This window comes from Equus asinus, chromosome 11 (genome assembly GCF_041296235.1).
Source record: "Equus asinus isolate D_3611 breed Donkey chromosome 11, EquAss-T2T_v2, whole genome shotgun sequence".
Classification (NCBI taxonomy): Eukaryota; Metazoa; Chordata; class Mammalia; order Perissodactyla; family Equidae; genus Equus; species Equus asinus.
Window position 1 is genome coordinate 1,369,264 of NC_091800.1, and position 13,238 is coordinate 1,382,501.

General features: G+C 55.3%; 1 protein-coding gene across 1 annotated transcript; it reads right to left on the reverse strand.

Annotated features, from left to right (window-relative positions):
• Positions 1 to 7,460: 7,460 nt before the first annotated feature.
• On the reverse strand, positions 7,461 to 8,960 carry LOC139046549 (ral guanine nucleotide dissociation stimulator-like). Its single transcript, XM_070520245.1, has 4 exons — positions 8,884 to 8,960; positions 8,390 to 8,511; positions 8,093 to 8,184; positions 7,461 to 7,762 (listed from the first exon to the last, which is right to left on the reverse strand). The coding sequence occupies exons 2-4, from the start codon at positions 8,497 to 8,499 to the stop codon at positions 7,701 to 7,703; spliced, it is 264 nt and encodes an 87-aa protein (XP_070376346.1). The 5' UTR covers positions 8,500 to 8,511; positions 8,884 to 8,960; the 3' UTR covers positions 7,461 to 7,700.
• Positions 8,961 to 13,238: the final 4,278 nt, after the last annotated feature.

Below are 13,238 nucleotides of genomic sequence, written 5' to 3' on the forward strand. Positions count from 1 at the left end.
GACGGCTATGCCTGGACCATCTGGCGGCTGCACCTTGACCAGCTGACAGACACGCCTGACCCACCTGCCGTACATGCTGGAACCACCTGCTTGACTCGCCAGAACCACATGCTGGACACGACGGAACGACCTTCTGGACACACTGCAACGACCCCTAGATATGCTGCAACCCACCACCAGACACAACTGATCCACGTGCTGGACAGCACTGATCCACCCGTGAAACACGGCGGAAGCATGAGCCTGACACCCCGGAACCAACTGCCAGACATGCTGGAATCACCTCTCACATATGGCAGAATCAGGTACTGGATACTGTAACCACATTCTGGGCACACTGGAACCAGGTTACGGATTTTCTGTCAAGTGGTTCAGGCTGGTCTAGAAGGTGATTCAAGGGTGTCTGGCAGCTGTTTCAGGCGTGTCCGGCACCTGGATCTGGCCTGTGCTGGGCCTGTTCCTGGCGTATCTATAACATGGTTCCTGCGTGTGTGGCACATGGTTCTGGCGTATTCAGCAGGTGGCTTCAGCATACCGGCACCTGGTTCCGTATCTGACAGTTGGTTCCCTGGTGTCTGGCAGGTGGTTCCTGTGTGTCTGGCATGTGGTTCCGGTATGTTCTGAAGGTGGTTCCAGCGTGTCTGGCAGGTGGCTACTGTGTGTCCAGGACCTGATTCAGTTGTGTGTGGTTGGTGTGCTCAGAGTGTCCAGGTGTTGATTCCGGCATGTCTGGCAGTTGGTTCCCACTTGTGCAGTGGGGGATTCCAGTCTGTCTGGTAGGTTGTTCCAGCCTTTTCCAGAAATTGGTTCTGGTGTATCCAGGAGCTGGTTCTGGAGTATCTGGCAGGTGATTTTGTTGTGTCTGGCAGGTTTTTCCAGCATGTTAGGATGGTGGTTCTGGCTTGTCTGACAGGTTTTTGTGGCATGTCCGGCACCTGGTTCTGGCATATTCGCAATTGGTTTCAGTGTATCTGGCACGTGGTCTCAGCATATCCAACAGGTGTTTGCGAAGTGTCTGGCAGGTGGTTCCTGTGTGTGTGGCATGTGGTTCTGGTACGTTCGGAAGATGGTTCTGATGTGTCCGTTAGGTGCTTCTGGCATGTGCGGGAGTTGGTTCTGGTGTGTCAGAGTCATGTTTCCGGTGTGGCCGGCAGGTGTTTCCAGGTGGTTCTGGTGTGTCTGGTGTGTGCTTCCGGTGTGTCTGGCAGGTCGTTCTGGCATGTCTGTGTGGTGGTTAAAGAGTGTGCAGAGGGTGGTTCCAGCATGGCTGTCGGGTATTTATGGCGTCTAAGGGACCTGGTTCCAGTGTATCTGCAGGTGATTTTGGCATGTCTCGCAGGTGGTTCTGGTGAGTCAAGCAGGTGGTTCTGGCGTGTTCGGCAGGTGGTTCAGGTCTGTCCGAAAAGTGGTTCCGTCATGTCCGGCACGTGTTTCTGGCATATCTGAGAGGTGGTTCTGGCATGCCCTGCATGTGATTCCAGAGTGTCCGTCAAGTGGTTCTGGCATATTTGGCAGGTGATTTCGGCGTGTGAGTCAGGTGGCTCTGGCGTCTCCTGCAGGTGCTTCTGGCGCTTTCTGGACCTGATTCTCACGACTGTGGTGAGTGGTTACAGAGTGTCCAGATGATGGTTCCAACATGTCCAACAGTTGGTTCCAGCATGTCAGGCACATGGGTCACACTTGTGCGGCGGCTGGTTCAGGCGTGCACACAGATTGTTCCAGCGCACCCAGAAGGTGGTTTCGGCATGTCCAGCAGATGGCTGAGTCTTGTCCGGCAGGTGAATCAGTCGTGTGGGGCACCTGGTTCCGGCATGTACTGCGCCTGTTTCTGGTGTATCTGGCAGGTGGTTCCGTTATGTCTGGCACATGGTTCCAGGGTATCATGCAGGTGATTTCGACGTGTCCTGTGGGTTGTCCAGGCGTGTCTGACACCTGGTTCTGCTGTGTCTGGCAGGTACTTTCAGTGAATCAGGCACCTGGTTCCAGCGTATCCAAGAGGTGGTCCCGGCATGTCTGGTAGATGATTCCGACGTTTGTGTCACAAGGTTCCGTCGTATCCAGCAGGGGATTTTGTGGTGTCTGGCAGATGGTTCCAGTGTGTCTGGCACCTGGTTCTGGCATGTCTTGCAGGTGGTCAGTCATGTCCATCACCTGGTTTCAGTGTGTGCGACACCTGTATCTGCTGTATCCGGCAGGTGATTCTCACAAGACTTGTAGGTGGTTCAGACGTGTCCAGAAGGTGGTTCTGGCATGTCGGGCACCTGGTTCTGGTGTGCCTGGCATGTGGTTCAGGATTCTCCATCTAGTGGTTCAGGCTGGTCTAACAGGTGGTTCAGGTGTGTCTGGCAGCTGTTTCAGGTGTTTCTGGAACCTGGTTCTGGCCTGTGCTGGACCTCTTTCTGGTGTATCCATCATATGGATCTGGCATGTCCAGCACAGCGTTTGGGCGTGTTCAGCAGGTGGCTTCAGCGTACTGGGTGCCTGGTTCCATCGTATCTGACCGTTGGTTCTGTGGTATCTGGCAGGTAGTTCCTGTGTATCTGGCATATGGTTCCGGTATGTTCTGAAGGTGGTTCCGGCGTGTCCGGCTGGTGGCTACCGTGTGTCCGGACCCTGATTCCTTCGTGTGTGGTTGGTGCGTTCAGTGTGTCCAGGTGTTGGTTCCGGCGTGTTTGACAGTTGGTTCCCGCATGCCTGGCGGGGGATTCCAGGCTGTCTGACAGGTTGTTCTGGCCTTTTCTGGAAATTAGTTCTGGCGTATCCAGGACCTGGTTCCAGTTTATCTGGCAGGTGATTTTGGCATGTCCGGCAGGTTGTGCTGGCGTGTTAGGCTGGTGGTTCCGGCTTGTCTGGCAGGTGTTTGTGACATGGCCAGCACCTGGTTCCGGCATATTCGGGAGGTGGTTTCAGTGTATCTGGCACGTGGTCTTGGCATATCCAACAGGTGGTTGCAAAGTGTCTGCCAGGTGGTTCCTGTGTGTCTGGCATGTGGTTCTGGTACATTCGGAAGATGGTTCCAGCATGTCCTTTGGGTGCATCTGGCATGTCTGCAAGGTGGTTCTGGCGTGTCAGTGTCATGGTTCCAGTGTGTCCAGCGGGTGGTTCCAGGTGGTTCTGGCATGTCTGGTGGGTGCTTCTGGTGTGTATGGCGGGTCATTCAGGCATGTCTGTATGGTGGTTCCAGAGTGTGCGGCAGGTGCTTCTGGCATGTCTGTTGGCTTTTTCCGGCTTCTAAGGGGCCTGGTTCCAGTGTATCCGGCAGGTGATTTTGGCTTGTCCAGAAGGTGGTTCTGGCGAGTGAAGCAGGTGGTTCAGGCGTGTCCAGCAGGTGGTTCATGTCTGTCAGTGATGTGGTTCCGGCGTTTCCAGCATATGGTTCTGGCACTCTGAGAGATGGTTCTTTCATGCCCGCCATGTGATTCTGGAGTGTCCATCAAGTGGTTCTTGTGTATCAGGCAGGTGATTTTGGCATTTGAGTCAGATGGTTCTGGTATGTCCTGCAGGTGCTTCTGGCACGTTTTGGACCTGATTCTCACATCTGCGGTGGGTGGTTCCACCGTTTCCAGATGATGCTTCTGAAGTGTCCAGCAGTTGGTTCCAGCATTTAAGGCAAGTGGGTCACACAAGTCCCACCCGAATCATTCAGCTGAGGCACGAATGATTGTCCTTCCACCTGCTTAGGAGGAGAGAGACAATAGGATTTTAACTAACCACTCTTTTGAAGTTAAGAAAAAACTCGCTTTCCACAGTGCTCTTACAGCATACCGGCAACCTCTCATGCCGCCCTTGTGCATGGGTGGAGAGAGTGTTCAGAAAGCAGCTATGGAAGAAAAGCCAAGTTTGCTCAGCAGAGTCCTACATTGCCCTAAAACTGCAAGGCACAAAACATTGCCTTCAACCCTCAAGGGGAGATGAGCAATAATCCATCTTGCTTCCAGCTCTTTAGGAAGCTGAGAAAGAACTCACTTTCCACACTGTTCTTATAGTGTACCTTGAACATCTCATACAAAGGCACCTGAAATGCTGTTTATTTGGAGCCCTTAACTCATTGCTTTAGAGCTTCTGCTTTTGGGGCATTTCTATCTTGCCAACCCGGCTCAGACAAAATGCCTACATCTTCTCCTTAAGCAAGGAGGTTGAGGCCCGAATGATTGTGTGTCCACATGCTTAGGAGGAGAGAGACAATAGGCTTTTAACCAACCACCCTTGTGCACTGGAGGAGAGAGTGTCAGAAAGCACCTATGGAAGAAAAGCCCCTTTGCTCTCAGCCGTGCCCTACATTGCTCTAGAGGTGGAAGGCACAAAGCACTGCCTCCATCCCTCAAGGGGAGACAAGACACAAACCATCTTGCTTCCAGCTCTTTAGGAAGCTGAGAAAGAAGTCGCTTTCCACAGTGCTCTTACAGCATACTGGGAACCTCTCATACACAGGCAGCTGAACGCCATTTCCTCCCAGCCCTTAACTTGCTGCTTTAGAACTTCTGCTTCTGCCACATTTCCAACTTGCCAACCCGGCTCAGGGGTAATGGCTACATCTTCCCCTTAAGCAATGGGGCCAAGGCCCGTATGATTGCGATTCCACAAGCTTAGGAGGATAGAGACAAGAGGCTTTTAACCAACCGCCCTTGTGCACTCGTGGAGAGAGTGTCAGAAAGCCCCTATGTCAGAAAGACCCATTTGCTCTCAACCATGCCCTATATTGCTCGAGAAGTGGATGGCACAAAGCACTGCCTCCATCCCTCAAGGGGAGACAAGCCACAAACTGTCTTGCTTCCAGCTCTTTAGGAAGCTGAGAAAGAACTCACCTGATGGATATGCTTGAACCAGGTACCTTAGATGCTGGAAAAACCCAACAGGCATGCCGAAAGCACCTGCCGAACACTCTGGAACCACCACACAGACATCCCATAACGACCCACCAGACTCACCGGAAGCACCCACCGGACACACCAGATCCACCTGGAACCACCCACTGGACACACTGGAAACATGAGTCTGACACGCCAGAACCAACTTCCAGACATGCTGGAAGCACCTAATGGACAGGCCGGAGCCATCTTCCGAACCTACCAGAACCACATGCCAGACACACAGGAACCACCTGCCTGACACTTCGGAACCAACTGTTGGATATCCCGGAACCAAGTACCAGATACACTGAAACAACCTCCCAAATATGCCAGAACCAGGTGCCGGACATGCCACAAACACCTGCCACACAAGCTGGAACCACCATCCTAACACGCCAGAACAACCTGCCGGACACACCAAAATCACCTGCCGGATACACCGGAACCAGGTCCTAGATACGCCGGTACCAATTTCTGGAAAAGGCTGGAAAATCTGCCAGACACGCCAGAATCACCCATCGGACATGCGGGAACTAATTGCAAGACAGGCCGGAAACAAAGCCAGGACACTCTGAAAGCATCAACCGGACAGGATGGAATCAGGTCCCAGACACACTGTTGCAACCTGCTGGACATGCTGGAACCACCTTTCGAATGTACCAGAACCATATGCCAGACACACAGGAACCACCTGCCAGACACCATGGAACCAACTGTCAGATACACCGGAACCAGGCTCCAGTTTCCTGCATTTATCAGTTCTAATAGGTGTGTAGAAGTATCTCACTGAGGTTTTATATGAAATTCCCGAATGACCTGTGGCGGTGGTCATCTGTCCTCAGGCTCGTTTGCCATCTGTATGTCTTCTTTGGTGAGGGATATATTCAGGTCATTTGCCCATTTTTCAATAAGGTTGTTTATTTTTTTGTTGTGGTTGACTTTTAAGAATTCTTTGCATATATCTTGGACATATTTTCTTTATCATGTATCTGTTTTGCGAATATCGTCTGCCAGTCTGTAATTTGTCCTTTGACTCATCGATTTTGCCTTCCACAAAGCAGGAGTTTTTAATTTAATACAGTCTAACTTGGGGCCGGCCCGCTGGCACAGTGGTGAAGTTCACGCACTCCACTTCGGCAGCCTGGGGTTCACAGGTTCGGGTCCTGGGTGTAGACCTACACAGCTTGTCAAGCCATGCCGTGACAGCATCCCACAGGCCAAATAGAGGAAAATCGGCACAGATGTTAGCTCAGGGTCAACCTTCCTTACCAAAATAATAAGTAAAGTCTAACATCAATTTTTTTTTCATAGATTACATTTTCAGTTTGTATCTTAATAACATAATTCCAGATTCGAGTCCACTTAGAGTTTGTTGCATAATCTTTTTAGAAGTTGTATTGTTTTGCATTACATTTAGGTCTCTGTTCCATTTTCTAAAAGTTTGTGAAAGTGTAAATTCTATATCTGTGTTCATTTTTGTAAGAGCTTTAATGAGGTGCAATTGATAAAGAACCTGACATATCTAATATGTACTATCTGATGACTTCCCCCACATACCAACTGACATATATGTATAAATTTCTCCTTTAGCCTGTGACAGGGTGGATCACATTGATTTGATTTTGGAATGCTGATACAACCTTGCATACCTGAAAAAATTTCCTCTTTGTCCTGGTGTATGATTGTTTTACATTGTTGGCTTCAGTTTTCTAATATTTCGTAGAAAACGGTAACTGCTCATTTCTGAGACTTGTTGTTCTCAAGTTTTCCCTACTTTTAAACTCTAGTTTTGCTTTTAGAGTACTGCTGGGCTCATAAGATGAGTTGGAAAGTGCTGTCTCTGGTTATATTTTCTGGAACAGATTGTTGGGAGCACTCGGTTTATGGAGGGAGACCTGGCTGAGGCCCTAAAAGCTGCATCCCACAGCTTTCCCCTTGGATAGACAACAAGCAGGAAATGGTATTCGGAGTCAGGGACCAGAAGCCCAAGGGGATCCAGTCTAGGTCAGAGGTGAACAGGGAGCCCCTAGTGGGCCCGAGAAGGAAGAGTCCTGCCTGCCCATGGTCCATGTCCACAGGACCTTCCTCTGGCCTCGTCCTCTCTATGTGCACGTTTTGAGCTTTTGACAGTATTTTCCCCACTTAGAGCTGAAGCCATTGCGGAGACTGAATCAGAAAACAAGGTCCTAAGCTGTGTGCAAGAGAAACCAGGAAAATGTTCCCTCTTCCGGCAGAGTGTAGAAAGGCAGCCCCTGTCCTGGGCAGGACGTGTGCTAGGGACAGGCACGTGCTAGTTTGACAGACACGCCCAGCTTAGTGGTTGTGGCTCTGCCTGAGAAAACGCCTCCAACCGCTTAGTCCCAAGAGGTCAGAAGGGCCATCTCTGCTCCTGGACAGGCTGAACCACACTGCAAAGATCCTGTCCTCGGCGGGAGGGGCACTTGGGCATGTCTTTCAGTAGCCAGGGAGGGGACTGGCACTTCTCCCTTCTCCACACAAACTGAGCTGCTCACTCTGGGAGATTTCTAAATTCGAGGAGGAATGTGAGTTTCTGGATCTGGTTTCCATGAGCGCTGCGAGCGAAAGACTCACACCTCCACTCCCAGGGTTAGAAAGAAGCGACAATTTAATATAATACTCAAACAGAGCATTTACCATTGACAACAAAATATGGCCCTGCCAAATAGGGAAATCGGTGCTGGGCAAAAGGGGGGAGGGAGAAGAGGGGTTGGTGCCTTCCCTCGTGGCCAACAGGGGACCCCAAGAAACGGATCACAAGGTTCTCGTCATCAGAATCAGAGGAGGTGGCCCAGTGCACCCTGAGTGTCAATGCTGTGTCCCCGCTGTAGCTCAGCTGGTCTCAGGAGGGTCATCGGCCACCAACACTGGGCCCTTGGTTAGGGGTCTGGTGTCTGGAGAAAGAGAGGCATTTCCTGAGCGGCCTGCCCTGGAACCACAGTGCACACCCCATCCCGGCCCCCACTGCGCTCTGTGCTCCACCCCTGTGCTCAGTGCTCAGCCAAAAGCACCCCATCTGTCCCTGACACAGGGGCTGATATTTAGCGTCACCCACTTCACAGAGGAGGAAACCAGTCCCAGAAACGTGAGTGCAATTGCCCAGGACGGGACTGCTCAGCAGTGGAGCTGGAGCCCAGGGCCAGCTGTCTGCCTCCCCAGGCCCACGCTCAGCCTGAATGTTTCCTGAGCCCGTGGATTCAGCCACTGCCGGTCTGGACACTCACTCTGCCCTGAGCGGTTCTTCTTGTGTTTGAAGAAGAGTCGAATCTTTCTGACCCAGTGGTATCGGGGCTCCAGCTGGCAGGACAGGCTGTAGCTACAGGACAGAGCAGAGCTGGGAGCTCTCAGGAGCCACACATCACATGTGCGTCCTGGAGCCTGCCAGCAGCTGGAGTCGAAGGGCCCCAGGGGTCGCCATGCAATCAGATCAGGGGCTGACCATGGAGCAATGGCCATGGGCTCTGGAGCTGGTCAGCAGAGAAAGTCTGCCCTGCCCTCCCCCAACTCCTGACCTGACTCACCTCTCCTCCTTGCTCAGGGGCTCCACGGCCTGGAACCAGGCCCCAAAGTGCTCGTCGGGCTGCACGGTGTACAGATTTGCAGCCTCCTGGAGCAGCTCGATCTCCTCCATCAGTTTGAATTGCTAGGACAGAGCAAGCACAGGATGCCCACAGGGCCTGAGTGGGGGACCCTGCAGGGCTCGTGGAGGGGCTGAGGAAGAGGGCAATGGCCAGTCTGGGGCCTTTGCCCACTTGGGAACCCTCCCTCCCTGCGATTCCAGTCAGGACTTGCCTGCTCTCACACTTGGCCCCAAATAGCTCCTCCTCCAGGAAGGAGTCTTTGATGCCAGCCCTTAACCCACCCGCCAATGCCATAGGATCCCTATCTCTGTATATCGAACTGTGCAAATAAATGTTCCACCCTGGGGATTGGGCCAGAGGGGGTGCTGCCCACTGCTGGGGGGTCTCTGATTTCCAACCCCCACCCTCCCCACCGGGAGGCCACAGCCGCTTACCTCATTCCATTTCCGACAGTTGAGCACATTGCCCTGGAAGGCAGACAGCCGCAGTCCATCAGAAACAGCCCCCTTGGCCAGCACTAGCCCCCGTCCACACCTCTTGCAATGCTGCACTACTGCCAGTGGGCAGACCCATCCAGAGCCCGGACTTAGACCTGGGCCAGTCTCTGGGCTCCAGAGCAGGGGGCGCAGAGCAACTGAGGCAAGAGACCTTGTAACCCAACCCTCTCTGATGACACGTGGGGAGACTGAGGCCTCAGGCAGGAAGGGACAGCTCAGCCACTGATGTGCTTCCTGACCGGGAGGGGCCCGACTTCTCTTCCCTCACTGGCAGGGCCAGAGGCAGAGGCTGAGTCCAGCTCAGACACCACCTCCTGGTGCCACACAGTCAGGCAGCTCTGAGCCTCAGCAGCCCAGGGAACCTGGACGGTGGCTTATGCAGAGCCTGCATCACCCACTGAGGAGATGGGCCTGACACCCCAACTCCCACACGAGGCTGGAGGCCCTGCTGAGAGGACCTTTGCCAAATGCAGAGAGCTCAGGGCTCAGGACAGGACTCTCTCCTCCCCACCCTCAGGAACCTGAGCCCCCGGACCCACCTCCGGGCTCACTCACCTCCACATAATCCTCCATCATAGCGTCCAGCAGCTCCAGGGAACGGAAGAACGTCACCAGGGAGGGGACGACACCCTGTGCCGCCATCGGGATGGGCATGGCGATGAGCTCCCGCTCTCAGGTGCCCCCATGAACCTTCCCCTGAAACCCCTCAGCCCAGCCTCCTGCCCACCCCACGCTCCCACACAGAGCAGCCTAGGATCCTCGGGACACCCCAACACACACAATTCCCTCCCCCTCTCCCCTCCAGGAACACCAAACTCCATCAGTCAAGTCCCAGGGATGGCTGTTGGCCCCTCCCAGGGGCAGTGGCCCCTGCCCTTCCCCACCCCAAATCTGCCCTGCTGCCAGCCCTTCCAGGCCTCCTCCTGCTCACTTCCACTGCAGGCCCGTCATGCTTGGCAGCCATAGCAGACTCGCCTGAGGAGGAAGGCCCCTCTCCTGAGGGAGGCCTCCAGCTGGGAGGGGGAGCCCCCTCTCCTCTGACTCCTAGGCCCCTCCCCCACAGTCACCCTCACCTGCTGCCGCTGCCTCTCCTGGGCTCCCTGGTGGGCCCTCTCTGCAGTCTTTAACACGGAGGTCGCCTCCTGTCGGGGCCGAGGACAGGGTCAGTGTGCCCATACTCCCCTCCGCACGTCCCCCAAGGCCCCTGATCTCAGACCCTGGCCATCAGCTCCGGTCCCCTGCTGCCTCTGCTGCTCCAAACTGCAGGGTGCTCTGATTCTAGACCAGTCCCAGCTCCAGGACTCAGTCCGGTGTGACCTTGGGCCTGCCCAGGCCTCCCTGGCCCTCTTTCCTCAGCTGAAAAGTGTGAGGAGAACGTCACCTGCTTCCAGGAGTCTCCTGAGGACTCAGAGTCATCTGCGTGTCATCACTGCTCTCCCCTCACCTCTCGAGGAGGAGCTGGCACAAATCTCCTTGCGTTCCTGTCCTCCCTTGGATGGTAGCACCCCGCTGGGAGGCCTGCACCGCTGATCATTTCCCTCCACTTCCCAGAGGAGGAGACGGAGGCCCCCAGAGGGGCAGTGACTGGCTCAAGGACCCAATGGGAGAGGCTGCTCCCTGTGCCAGCTACAGGCCCTGTCCCCGCTACCTTCACCCCAGCCCTGGCTCCAAATCTGACCAAGGCCCCGACCTCTGGACTCCAGGGGTGCGTCCAGACCCCAGCTGAACAGACAGGGAGGGGGAGGGCAGGGTGTCTTGGGTGACCTGGCCGAGTGGCCCTGGCCTGCCCCACCCTCATGGGGCTCTGTGACCCCCAGCCTGGGCCGAGCCTTGCCATAGCCTCACCTCCTAGGATCCCCTCGGGATGCCCCCTCCCCCCTCCTTCTGGCCTCCTTCCAGATCGCCAGCCTCCAGGTTACCTGCACTAGCAGCTCCCTGCTCACGCGTTTCTCTCTCCTGACCCACTTCTTCCAGGTTTGAGAACTCTCCCTGCGGGGTGGGGAATGAAAGCAAGCAAGCAAGCAAGAAAAACTGTGGGATGCTTGAAGGCAAATCTCATTTATTTGAGAACCCAGCAGATCCAAACTGCCTGGGGCCTGGATGAGGGATTTCACTGGGGTGTTCTGAGCTCTGGGTCCCCATGGGACTGCGGAGGGGCCTCTCCTCTTGTCCCTTGGGGCCTCCATTCCCAGATGTCCCAAACAGATCTCTTTGGAACAGTGTTGGTTTCAGCTGCATAGAGGCTTCTGTTGCTGCAAAGGAAACACCTGACAATCTCCACCTGGGCTCAAGCCAGGATCTGGTCTGGAAGGAAATGAATCCCTGGGATGGAACTGCTGGCCTAAGGGCGCTGAGAGACTCAGAGACCCAGCACCCAGGTCAGTCCCTGTGCCCAGCGTTCGCTGTCTCCCAGGTGGTCTCAGCTGACTTTTGGGGACATGCCGGCCCAAATCAGGCTGCCTGGGCCACCTCACCCTCATGGTGCTTGGCTGGAGAGCAGACTACCCACCTGGAAATTTGTCCCCAGGTGTCTTGGAGACGGGCAATGGCAGGGCTCTGCAGGGCAGAAAGGATTGTGTGGAGGGAACAGAAGTTCCCGAGGCCTCGACACTCCTGGGGAAGCGAAGAGATGGAGCCGTGAGGGGGAGCTGAAGCTCTGCTGCCTCTGGTTTCTGTCCCCTCACGGACTTCCCCTGTCCTGGAGGAGACACATGCCCAGGGAAGCCAGGGAGGGCACACCTGTCACCCGACGAGTAACACTGCCAGGCACAAGGATTTGTAGCTCAACACAAGGAAGGAAGTGAGCTTGTCCCCACTGGGACCTCAAGTCAAGGTCAACGTGGCCCTGGCATGAGGGTCAAGGGACAGTCCAGGGACTAAGACCCCAGACTTCAATCCTGAGAGCTGAGAAACAAGAGGCAATTCCCACGCATCCAGACAGGGCGTGCCAAGGCTTACCTCAGCCACCCTGATCCACAGCTCAACCACCCTGGCCCTGTCCTGCGCTGTCATGCTCGTGTCCCCAAGGCAGGTGACGAGGATGCAATTGGCCACGGTGTTGTCGTGCATCACAGTGTCACGGACGGTGGGTGCCAGGGACTCGCGTTCCATGTTGTCGCGCTCAGACCAGATGGAGCCGAGGCAGTGGGCGGGCACCAACGTCTTGAACAGCTCCTGCAGAAGATTCGGAGTGTCACCTGGTCCTGCCGCACCCCAGCTCGGCGTCCACAGTCCCCCATAGGCCCAGGCAGGGTGAGATCAGAACTGGAGCTCAGGAAGCAGAGCATGTGGCCTGAGGCTTGTGGGAGTCCCTGGGTTTTGTCTGTGTCCACTGAATGCACCCAGTCCAGGATGAACCTGGACACAGTACTGTGGGGAAGGGAGGGGACATTTGCTCCCATCCCCGTCTCACTTCCTCCAAGCTCCAGAAGGCAGCCCACACATGCCCACCAGAAGGGCCATCATCCACCCATCCCAGTGCCCCTCGGTTCCCACACCCCATTCCCATGCACATTCCCCCCGAGGCAGGGACAACCCCCAGCTTTGTTTGACTGTCTCCACTGGAGTCAATACACATCACCTTCCTGATAAGTGCTGAGGCTGTCCGGGACACCTGCGCAGATGGGGGATCCACCCAAGGACCTGGCAGCACTTCAGTGAGTGCCCATCCCCCACCAAAGGGCCAGACTCTGCCCACCTTCCACTCTCTCCCACCTCATTCATCGGCACAGCCACCCTGTACAGCAGGTGCTCTGAGTGTCCGTCTCTACTGTCCCCTGTTCTCTAGGGGACAGCAAAGGCTTGGGGAGAAAGAAAGCTGCCCAGGTCACAGTGTTGATAAGGGAGGGAGCAGGGATTTGGACCCAGATCATCGGAATCCTGAGCAGGGAATGGCAGGTGTGGGGTGGCTCATGGCACCGGGAAGGCAGGGGCCACCCGCCCCGCGAGCTCCTCTGCTCACCGCAGCCATCCTCGTCAGCTGCTCTGCCACCAGCTGGGGAGGGAAGTCCAAGATGTTCAGCTTCTCCTCCTGCAGCTGGTCCTCGGTGGTCACGGCCCAGGGGCAGCTGGGCTCTGAGGCTGCCTCTGATGGTGGCCCTTGCTCTGGTCCTGGAGTGGCCGACTCAGGGGCTGCTGGCTCCAGCTCTACCACACGTGGTGAGACTGCAGGTGCAGCTGGCTCCAGCCCGGGGGCTGGCACTGGCTCTGGCTCTGGAAGTGGCAGGAGCTTTGGAGCTGGCTCTAGAGCAGGATAAAGAGAAAGTTTCACCCACACATCTGATGGTTTCTGT